Raw genomic sequence first — 11,463 nt, 5'->3', positions numbered from 1 at the left:
TTCTTTAACTCAGGTTTTGTGTCAGCTACTAAAAACTTAATGTAAGCATTATTGTAAGTACCCATAGTAAAGCATTGCTCTATTATACATTACAGAGAACACTAAAGTAAAAAAAAAATAAAGCCAGCTACATAGTTTTTCACTGTACACTTTGTAAAAATGAATTTTCCTCATCCAGTTATAAAGAGGATACAATTGCTTTAATAACTTGACATACTTTAGTAAGACTGTATAATCAATGAACAAAACTATGTTATTTTTTCTAGTAAAAGAATTCTGAACTCATTCTATGATTCCATGCTTGTCAATAAAGGAAGGTTTTTCCTGTCCCTGTGGGCTGACCTAGGTGCTTAATGAAAATCTGTTTTTCCTTGTTGAACCAAGTCTGTCAGCTGATGTAATAGTGGACTGTAACTATTCATTGAAGCATTATTAATGCAGTTAATGGGAAACACTTTGGAATGGAAGAAACAACACAGCATTTTTCCCTCTCTTTAGGAATTGAGGTCGCATTCTGTGAGAAGAAATGTTCTGCATCATTCATCTGTGAGTCTGAAACCTCAGTATGCATGAAGTCATCAGTTTCATCCTAGAAAAGATTGCAGGATGGAAGATAAAATTTTACACTGCCTTCTACAGATGCTGTAAAACACTGGGATTTTTAGCCATGTATTTTACTAAAATATCTGTCATAGGGAGGGTATGTTCTTCCTTCTGACATTTCACTGTAGGTTCCCCGGTTAAAATACCACTGCTTTTTGTTAAGTAATAACGTGAGATTTTGTTGGTTGGTCAGGTAAGACCACGTGAAATAATAATTTTATCCCTGCACTTCTTTTCCTAATAGAAACCCTGTTACAGGAGAAAAGGTTGATTCCTGAAACACAGCCTGCTGTAGGTATTCCAGTTATTAACCCAGATTGAAAGCTAGCATACTTGTACTAAAGGAGTAATGTCACCTTTCATTTCTGGGTTACATAAACTTTCAAGGTACATTGGTTACAAAATTGAAGCCATTTTGCCACATACAGAATTTTTGTACTGTGGATAAAATCTGGTTTTTTAAATCTGTGTGAATTTAATTTCCATTCCAAAACAAATTGTCTGGCTTAATTTTTCTTGCTATCAGTATTCTCTGCTTTTATAAGGTGTTTTACTTGTGTGTCATTTTAGTGTTTGCAGTAATAGCTTTTAAAAATAAAATTTGGACCCAGTTTAATAATGAATTGTTCTCATCCTAATACTTTTCATGCATATGCACTGATTTTACAGTATGTTTTTAACTATAGAAAAAAGCAAGAATTGGCTGCTTAAATTAGAAAAAACATGGAAAATTTCTCTTTGCTTCTTTAGCATTTTCTGTTGTCTGTATGAAAGTAAGGAACTCCCTGGCACTATCACAAATTGAGGTGAAATACAATTTTTTCCTTGATTTCAGGAAAATAATTTTGGTTTTTGGTGCTGGTGAGTTGTTTGTTTGGTTTTTGTTTCTCCCCTCACCCTCCTATTCATTACAAAAGTCAGATTCCCCAAAGGCTGAAAATGCAGCCTCTGTATTTGCAGGAGTGCAAGGTATGTCTTATTGCTTCTGTAGCACTGAAGTATTTATTTTCTATATGCAAAATATCCTTGAACTGTTCCATTTTATCTGTTTTGTAGTAATTTGGGGGTTTCATCTTTGTGTGGATTTGTTTGTTGGTACTTTTTTCCTTTTAATCATTAAGAGATCTTGCCAGACGGACACTGTAGTCAGTGAATAATCCATGTATGATATGTAAATCTCTTTACAGATTTTTCCAGTGTTCAGTAGTGCTTTATGGTGTTGTCCTGGAAGAGAGTTGGAGTCTGGTTCTGGTTTTTATGCTGTTTTGAGATTGTTAGGAACGGAGATGCCATGTACTAGGTCTTGGTTGCAAGTTTCCTCAAGTGACTTTGCACCTTCTGCTAGGTAGAAAAATCTACACTAATGTAATTTTAATAGTTTCCCTTTTTAACAATTTATTGCTGTAGCAATACACAATAGATTGTGTTCTGGTGGAGCCTTACTTTTTGTGTCAGGAAATACACATTTTACCCAGGATTCTGGAGATTTAGTCCCAAGCCCATTTTTTTGGAATCTGTACTTTGTTTACCAAATGTGACTTGGCTGTTTTTAATAATGCTTCAGAGAGTCAAGAAGTACATTTTACAGTGAGTACTAACTTCAAAGAAGAGTGCTTCGAGGGAAATCTCTTGAACTAATTGATTGAAAGTGTACAAATACTGTGCTGTTACATGTCATCAGATAGTGGCTATATTCCAGACATCACAAAATGTAGTTTATTTTCTCTTAATTGGTGCAGATGTTAGATTGTTGATAATGAGTTGATCCCATGGCCTTTGCTTCAGAGATCAGTCACTTTCTTTTTACTTGCATGTGAACTTGATTGTTTGTAAGGATATTCAGTGTCAGGCACTTAACTGTCCCTGCAGTGTTCCCCTGTGGGGTGTGTAACATCCGTCTGGAAGTACTGGTAGTTAGGATTGTATCTTCTTGTCTTAAGAAAGCTTTGTTTTGATTTGAGACAGAGAAGAAACCAAGTAGCTCTGAATATTGGTTTTACTCTAGGAACTGGCAGTCACTGTTGAAATACTGAGGCCTTTTCATTTTTATCATTCTTCAGAAGGCTTGCCAAGAGTGACATCAGACAGCAGTGTCTGAACCAGCCTTTGAGGAGTTCAGTCTCTCTGTAGGCACCGTTGAGATGTAACTGACTTACCTGTAGTTGAATTAAATATTTGTTCAGGAGGAACTACACTGCCTCAGTGCCTGTAGTTGTGCTGTTTTGATGTTCTAGCATTCATGACTTGTTCCTTTACATTGCACAGTTCTATTCTGCTAGGTCAGCTTTCCAGAATGGGGAGATTCCCATGCTGATAAACAGAAGCAACACAGATCTTCAGGTGAGGATTTTGGGGGTTGGAGAAAGGGTCACATTCTCTTTGGCTTTCTGCAGTTTCCCGCTGATCATTGTGAGGCTCCACACTTACGCTAGGAGGGAATGTATCTCCATGTGCCCTGAGGGCATGCAGTAACTGGTAGCAAATCATCTCTATGCATTGCCTGTCACATTCCCGTAATAGTAAACTAAGTTAATTTTCAGGCTTCCACCTCTTAGAATTTAGGAGAACTGGTTGATATCTTCTCTTTTATACTGAGCTAGCTGTTACAGTATTTCTAGCAACTGCTATCTGCCTAGTGTTACATTTCCATTCCAGAAGGTTAGTTCTAGTATTTTTTATTTGATTAACTCTAGATAAAAACCTTGGACAGGCAGAAAGTTACTGAAGTCTCTCATTTATTTTTATATATCTGGTTTGTGTATCTGGTAATATTTTTTTTCTAGTTCACTAGCATTTTTTGTTCCTGCTGCTTCAGATTTTGTGTCAGAAGTCCATTTATTATCCCTTGAAAACTATTTACAGTTTTCATTTTTAATTGGCAATTCTTTATATTCTGAAACTGATTTCCAAAATAGCTAATAAGTCATTGAGTAAACTGCATTCCAGTAGTAACAGCAGAAACTAGCAGAACACATGGCTCTTCTTGAAATGTTTTTCTCTGTTTAACATGGTTATAAAGTGTGAAAAATTGTATGGCTGCAAAATAGCTTTTTTTTTTTTTTTGTAAAGCAGGTTTGTGTCGTTTTAATGTTGAAGTAGAGCAGTAGGTTCAGTTCACCTGCTATAAAAACTTCCTGAATTTGCTATTGAAATAAAAATATTCAGCTTAAGTCCTTATTTTAAGGATCCAGAATGCAGTGCCATGTGTGCAGTGCTGCACACTAATCCTTATATAGCTGTTATACAGAAAATCCAGATCTAGACCATCCAGTTTCCTTCTAGAATCCATGGATTTAGCTGGTGACTAACATATGGCTGTAGTGTTTGATACTGTATTGGAGATACAAATGATACACTTGCTACTGCCTTGAAAAATGAGACACTGTGGATGCACAGAAAGAAGAGTTTAATATATTTGCAGATCTCATTTTAGAGAGCTGTTAACAGTTTTAGAAATTGAAACTGCTTGTAATACAGCAATAATAAACAAGCTTCTCTAGTTTTGGATTTCTAGTAAAGTTCTGATTGGTAGCTAAAAGTTTTAATTCCAGCTGGTCTATATTTACTGTTTGGATTGTAACTTTCATTTATTGTAGTATCAGAGTTTTAATATGGGTTTATAAAAACATGAAAAAATGAAATTAAACATGGATCATTAAACTATGTTTTAATGACTGCAAAAGCAAACTTTTGTCATCTCTGTTCATTATTTTTAGAACATTTAAGTTAAAACTTACAGCAGAAAAGCTGGCTTTTCTGCTCAGGTTAACATGTTTAACAAGACTGTTCCTGTCACATTCACAAAACTCTTCCTTCAAAGGAAAAACATTTAGGCTGAAGAAGAAAAAGCAAGTTTCCAGACGTCAGAGCCTTCAGAATGGAACCCTACTGCTTTGTTAGTATCTTTAAATTGAATCATTCTAGAGAAAAAACAAATGTCAGTGTTTCAGTTAAAGTAATTGCTCTTGGGAATGGGGCTGTGAAAAATATTTGACAACTGAGTTGCAGAATTCTTCTTCTGGAAGCTTTTTGCTTTTTCTGTCATTATCCTCTCTCAAACAACAACTTTACATTTGCTTTAAGTCATGAAACAATGGAAATAAACCTTAAAAATAGGTTCAAAGAGGAACTGAAGTTCAAAAACGTTGCAGTTTGAGGTAGCTGTTCAACTACCCTCAGGTTCCAAAGAATTCTGACTAATTTATCTTGTGTTTGTAATTTGTTGTCTTGTAACTTATTAATGTCTATGTCCTCTGTTTACATTTTGTCAGTGATGACTGATCTATGGCCAATAATAATGCTAGTATCTTTTTTTTTCATGTATCTTTTACAAGTGTGCAGACATTCCAGCCTGAATAGGAAATGTGCTTGTTCCAAAAATTTTTGCATTTTCACTTTGTCAGAGGGAGTTATCCCTTCTATTTTTCATTGAGTCAATTCTGGTCCTAGCAAAATCTTTATTAATAATAATGCTTTAGGTAATTAGTAGAGTTTTAAATATTTGCATTTCTGCTGCTCACTACATCAACCTTGAGAATAGGAATGGATCTTTACTGGTGGTACATCTGTGGGAAGGTTTTTCTCTCAAAATTTTTCACTGCTGAGCTTACTTAAATTCACTGATACGAGCTGCTCAAACTAATGGTTTTGTGCCAGTGGTGACCTAACAGGCTGGAAGATGGGAGATGTTCTCGTCTTGGAATCTTCATCATTGCATTGAGCAGGAGTCATGTCATGGTTGTGGTACACCTTAAATTCTATAACCCTCTCACAAAGTCTGATTTATATTTTGAAATGTAAAATTACAATCCTACTGCTTTTGTTTATTTTTGGAGTTAATGTGGCATTAAAGCAATATGATTCCTCTTGCTTTTAACTCACTAGCCAGTGTCCTAACTAGAAAGACAGGGTTGTCTCTAAGGTAACATTTGATATGGATGCTGGTATAGCTGACTGAACTGTAATTCAGTAATTTAGGATCTTCCTTGAGTTTTGGTTTAGATACTGTTATTACAGACAAGGAACATCTTTTGTGTACCTGCATTGTTTTCATAATTTTCCTTGCATTTCATTATTTTAATAAAGAGGAAACTCTGATCAGGTACCATCTCCCATTCTTGATAAGGTAATGGGGGAGGAAATGTGTCACCTGCATTATTAAATGGCTTATGCAGATCACATTGGGCTTTGGAGAAGTCAGTAGTTTTATTCCTGTAAATAGGCTTTGTGTTCAGGTGGTTTTGTCACAGATGTTCCAAACCTCAAGAAGAGTTGTCTCTACAATTCTAGCAAGAGAGATTTCATCAAAAAGGGATACCAGTACCACTTATTTGGCACCAAGGCCATAGACAGAGCCTGCCCTGGCTGTTACATTGATTGCAGCTTAGCACAGAGTCAGGAACAGGGGACATCTGTTTCCAAACTGCAGTTTCAAGAATGGGGTGGTGTCCTTTTGTTCAGTTGGCCTAGTGATGTAACAAGGAAAACAAAAATACCTCCACATAAACGTTTTCAAACCTCCCCCAGAGAAGAGGGAACAAAGCAGATCATGAGAAAAGGGGAGGAGCAGCCCTGAGGTGTGGGTAGACAGCAAGGTGTGTTTGTCTCACAGTCTGGTCAAAGCTGCTGTGCAGAGCTGCTGCTTCTGCTTCCCATCCTGGGCTGCAACAGGCAGTCAGTAATCCAGTGTGGAACACACATGCCTATTGATGTGCTACTCTTGCTGTCTTTGTATCGTTTTTCCTTTAATCAGAATAGAAACTGTTGGGGGATCCTGAAAGCCTTCCATGGAGGCAAAGTTCCTTTGGGTTCATTCACACTTTGTCTGTTTTTGCCTTCTTTAAAATCTAAAAATTATATCAAGCTTCAATGACAGAGTCACATGCCCTTTCAGAGGGGGTGCTGTAAATACAAAGTGCTGGTGAATCTCAGTGTAGTTTTAGGGATTTGGTCTTCTCTCATGCCAGTTCCCAGAACCTTTGCATTTTGGGTCACTGAAAAAGATTGTTTTGTAGTTTGTAGCCACTTTGAAACAGGAAATTGCAGCTCTTTAAGCAGCTCTTGAATCTTAAGAATCTTGTGATCCTGTGTCTCTCCTGTGTCATTCAAGTGTTTTGATGGAGTTTTGAAGTTCTGTGGGGCATGCTGCTCATTCTGCTGATTTTGTTTCATTTTCTTTATTTTGGTCAGTGGGACCTTTGGTTTCATTGGTGCAGTTTAGCAACTTGAGTCAAGTCTGCAATGAGAATTGTTGACTGACTTCCAACTTGGAAGCTTCTAACTACTTACACTTTCCTAGGATTGCACAGAATATGGACCATTGCATTTATCTGTAGCTGTGGTTCTCCGTGGTGTTGTAAGAGTTTGTTCTATGGAAAATCCCATCTTGGTGAGAGGGTTGTAATATTGTGTAAGCCTTGCCATGAAGAGTTCAAAATATGTGTTCAAAATAGCCTCACTAAAAATGTAGCTATTTTAAGTTAAATATAAATGAAAAAGCAGCCTGCTGATAACTGAATCAGTGCTGCAAAAAGTTGTTTTACTTGGAACTATCTTACTCATACTGTGGCTTCATACAAGCAGTTACAATGAATCTTAAGTGGTGTGTAGAATGAAGCAGCAGGATCTCAAGGTTGAGTGGACAGTTTACATGTGTGGCTGATATGGCAACCATTCAGGGATAACCTTTGCTAAAAAACAATTAGTGTTTGGGAGCAATTTCTGTGCGAGAATACTCGCAGGAAGGTAAGGAATTCTGCATATTTTATATGATTTCCTAGGTTTTAATTGAGAAGACAATACTTGAGGATTTCCTTTGTGTTTCAGCACCTGGGATACTGTTTTAAAGACTGCAATAATTACAGCTTCAGTTCTAGGCTCTGCACTAAGTGATTTTTAAATTGGTTCCAGAATTAACTTCAGTCTATAATGCATATTTCAAAGGGTTGTAGTTTCTAAATTTATCATTCCTGGTAAGTTACTTAAATAAAAAGTTAGATCACTTTGTTTGCAGTAGAACAGAAACTAATAGTTAGTGCCTAAGTTGGTGGGTTTTTTATAGAAAATATTAACATTTTAATAAGGTATATGTATTTCAATGACAGAAGCAGAAAAGCCTTTTGAATTTAAATATGCAGTTCATATAATCTACAGTGGTGTTATGAATCTTTAGTTTTATCTAGATGACACGTAATTTCTTCAGGTGTAGTCTAAAAATAAAAAGTCCAATTTCTAACAGATCATCCTGGCAGCAATACAGAAAATAACTCAGTGTTCCTTTTTTTTACCCCCATGCATTAAATTTGTCATCTGCATCAGGTGTAGTGCAGTTACAACTGACTTGCAGTAGTTAATGGATAAATAACAAGAGCCCTTAACATTATAATGAATTTTTAGGACCTAAAGAAAAGTTTACATGGGAAACTTTTTACAGTGTTGAAAGTCTGTGGCTGTACCAACTAAGGTGAGTTTAACAGAAGAAGAAGGGGATTCTGTTTGTTTTCCATTACTCCTGGGTATTGAATAAACTTTTGTCACTTTTTCATAGGTACTGTTGAAATGAGGAGTATTTCAGGGTAATTTTTTTTGTGTTTTTTCAAGCCAGTTACGTAAGTTAATTTTCATGTTGAGGATTCCTATTGATTTTTCTGGACAAGAAATTACTAAATATTTTTACACTATTATGCTGTGTTCATGTTGGGTTTTTTTTCTCTGGAAGAAAGTCCCTGTAGAAAGGAAATAGGAGCCAACTCTGAAATCTAAAATAAGGACTAAACAGCTTTTCATTTGCCTTTCTACCCTTTGAGATGCCAGAAGCAATTTCCTCTTGAAGCTGACTTCCTTTCTGGAAGTGATTTTCGTCTCCAACCATGTTGAGGCTCTTTTCTCATTCTTTCATTCTGACTAACTTGCTTTTTTCCTGTCTGACTTTCTACTGCAGCTGGGAACTTCTGGAGGTAAGTAATGACAGACAAGTTTCTCTCTCTAACTTTCTTTTTCAGTTCTTCTTCCCCCCTCACCCCCCCTCACCCAGTCAGTCTAGAAGGACAAACAAAGCACTATTGGTGTCCTCTGCAAGAGAGCACTGATAGGGGCTGGCTGTAAATTGACGTGGCATGGAAAATCTCTGCTAGTTTGGAGCAGCTCTAATGTTGCTGCGAAATCAAGCCTACTCTTAGCCAAGTTTGTGGCTTGAAATCATCATGCGCTTGCTGCTTCTATGTTAAAAATGAATGGAAAGTACCTTTGCTTTTTGGTCTGGGAACTGGACTTTTTCTCTGTTTGGATTTACAGCTAATAGAAAAAAAAAATCAAGGGGAATTACTTGGTTCCTTTTTTTTTCCTGTAGTAAGAGCGACAGATCTTGCTGCTCCCCCCACCTTTTCCTGCGACTTAATCATTTGCAGATCTTGCCATGGGGTGCGGACTGAGAAAGCTGGAAGACCCAGATGATAGCAGCCCTGGAAAAATCTTTTCTACACTGAAGAGACCACAAGTTGAAACAAAGACGGATTCTGCTTATGAATATGTGTTGCTGGATTTTACTTTGGAAGGTATTTTTTTTATGCTGTATCTTTACTATTTTGAAATGAGAAGGAATAGGATTTAACTTAGTTTTGTCTGGTTTGACTTACAGTAAATCTTAGGCACTTTTATCAAAGCTAGCCAAAATATAAGACTTTTATTTTGAAGCACAAATCATGACGAAGGTTCTTACTTGTATAAAATTACAATGGAAACTGCTGAAGTATTTTTAACAGCACCCCTCCAAACTATACAACTGTCCTCGTTAAGGAAGCTGGCTGAAAACTGTTAAGAGATTTTTCCTAGTTTCCTGTGAGTCAGTTACTGCCATCCGTACTTGCTTTGAATAATGGTTGTCTGAATTCAGTGTGACGGTTCAGAAAATACACTGTGCCTGAGCCTTAATTGAATAACAATTTTTTAAATGCACTCCACTTCCGAAAACAGGCTGTCATTGTCCTTGTTACTTTATGCAGAAGTAAGTGTGTTCCTTAGTTGTATACGAGGAGTAACTTCCCCTCTTAAGCCCACCGCAGTCTCTTGGTAGATGTTTGTGTAAAAGTCTGAGTTTCCTCTTACTTTTTTCCCAAATGCTTTACTCGTAGTTGTTGAATAGTCTTTTGAAATTGTGACTGAAATGAAACAAAATCTGTATGCATAGCTAGAGGCAGACAGTGCTCTGTGGGATACTTCCTTCCCGAGGGTGTCCCATCTCTAACAGAGCAACTCCCTGTTCCACAAAGTTGAAAACATAAACAAGCCCAGATGGCTGCCCTCAGAGAACAGACAGCTCAGTTTTACAGTCACTCTATAGTAACTTGCATTTTGCAACAACCAAATCTACTAGAAGTGCTTAATAATGAGGATTTGAAGTAAATGCTGTTACTAGAAGGGTTGGATAAAGGGAAACAGTGTAAGTGCAGGTCTTACTGCGATTACAGGAACTTTTTCATAAACAAAACTTGGCTTCTGATTAGTTTTAATTGTTGTAATGTTTTCATTTAAAATACAGGCATCTTTTCAGTAAAAAACTGCAAGATACTAATAGAAGATATATTCTGCTAGGTTGTTGTAGTGGAAATCTAACTCTGTTCTGTTTATTTACACTAGAAGTTTCTCACTGACTTTTTCCTTTTGAAGAAAAGTGATAAGATGTTTGAAATAAAGCTGGGCTGCCTAATGCATACATGGATTACCTACTAATCTACTGATATATAAAGGATAAATTTTTTGGAAACTGAAGAGTGTTCAGTGTTCTTAAATATCCTCTGATCCAGGTAGTTTTACTGTGCTTTCAAGTTAGTTTCTAGTAATGTTGTATAAATCATTTGTTGTAAAGGTGGTTGTGACTTTTTAAGTAAAAGCCCAACAGACAAGTGCAATTAAAAGTGTATCTCTGTTTTAATAACCTAGCAGTACAGTACAGATTAGCTTTCTGTTGTTTTGTCTGATCATCACAACTGCTTTGCTTCAGTGGAATTATGAATGTTAAATATCTGAGATCAGTTTCAGAAGAGTTGCCTCATTCTTCTCACTGGAAGTAAGGGGATTTGTAAGCACAGGTATCTTTCTGTTGAGTGGTTCTAGCTATGTGTGTATGTAACATTAAATTTTTTTGCAAGTACCTATTTTCAAAACCAGGATGAATACAGAAGGAAAACATGGTCTGTATATATATACTGTCTTGGAGGCATTTTTAAATTCTGAGTGTTTCTGAAATGGGAGGATTGGCTCAAGTACTGTGGAGAATGTATTGAGCTTTTTTCTTTTTTCATTCTATTTCAGTCAGCTTGCTTGTGTACTTGTTGCTATTTGAATATCCATCGGCTAAATTAAACTGAGAGCCCTTTATAACTTCAGACTGAAGTTTTTGCTCTGCTGTCAAGTTGTGTATTTATGGCACTCATCCTGCTTTGCCTACTTGCAGGACAAAGTCTTGCCCTGCATAGGAGATTTCTGCGTGCCTGAGTGATTTCTTGCCACTTGCACCAAGTAAAACAGAAAATCTACACTTAATAATATTTTAATATCTTACAGTAAACCATGTCCTGCATCAAGATAAAAGCAGAGCAAGCATAAATGTGTAATTTCAATTCACTATGCCTTATTCTGTGCTTTCTCAGGTATATGTGAAGTCGAAAGGAGCCTGCTGGGGAAGCTTTCAGCAGCCCCTGGTCTTCTCCCAGGCCATGATGCAGATTAGGTCAACCATGCTGTAGTCTGAGTTTGCTGGCTGGAGTCCCTGTGCATCTTAACTAGTTATTAGCTGTGCACTGAACCTTGGCTTCTCCCTTCCTGGTCCCCAAAATGCTCCCATCCTTACTGTAAAAATGAGCT

General features: G+C 36.8%; 1 protein-coding gene across 3 annotated transcripts in view; it reads left to right on the top strand.

Moving 5' to 3' along the window:
• Window positions 1-8,404: 8,404 nt before the first annotated feature.
• The window catches only part of RFTN2 (raftlin family member 2), a 30,547-nt gene continuing 27,488 nt past the window's right edge, over window positions 8,405-11,463 (top strand). The window contains exons 1-2 of one of the 3 annotated variants that reach the window (XM_033065432.2): window positions 8,405-8,558; window positions 9,009-9,155. In XM_033065432.2, coding sequence (XP_032921323.1) covers window positions 9,017-9,155 — 139 coding nt within the window. In that variant the 5' untranslated portion in view covers window positions 8,405-8,558; window positions 9,009-9,016. Of the gene's footprint in view, window positions 8,559-8,950; window positions 9,156-9,913; window positions 10,040-11,463 lie in introns of those variants that run through there. The other 2 variants (XM_033065431.2, XM_033065433.2) reach the window with 2 other exon arrangements.

Source organism: Catharus ustulatus, chromosome 7 (genome assembly GCF_009819885.2).
Source record: "Catharus ustulatus isolate bCatUst1 chromosome 7, bCatUst1.pri.v2, whole genome shotgun sequence".
In the NCBI taxonomy this organism is placed as follows: Eukaryota; Metazoa; Chordata; class Aves; order Passeriformes; family Turdidae; genus Catharus; species Catharus ustulatus.
The sequence above is the reverse complement of the archived record's forward strand: the minus strand, read 5'-3'. Positions and strand labels throughout refer to the sequence as shown.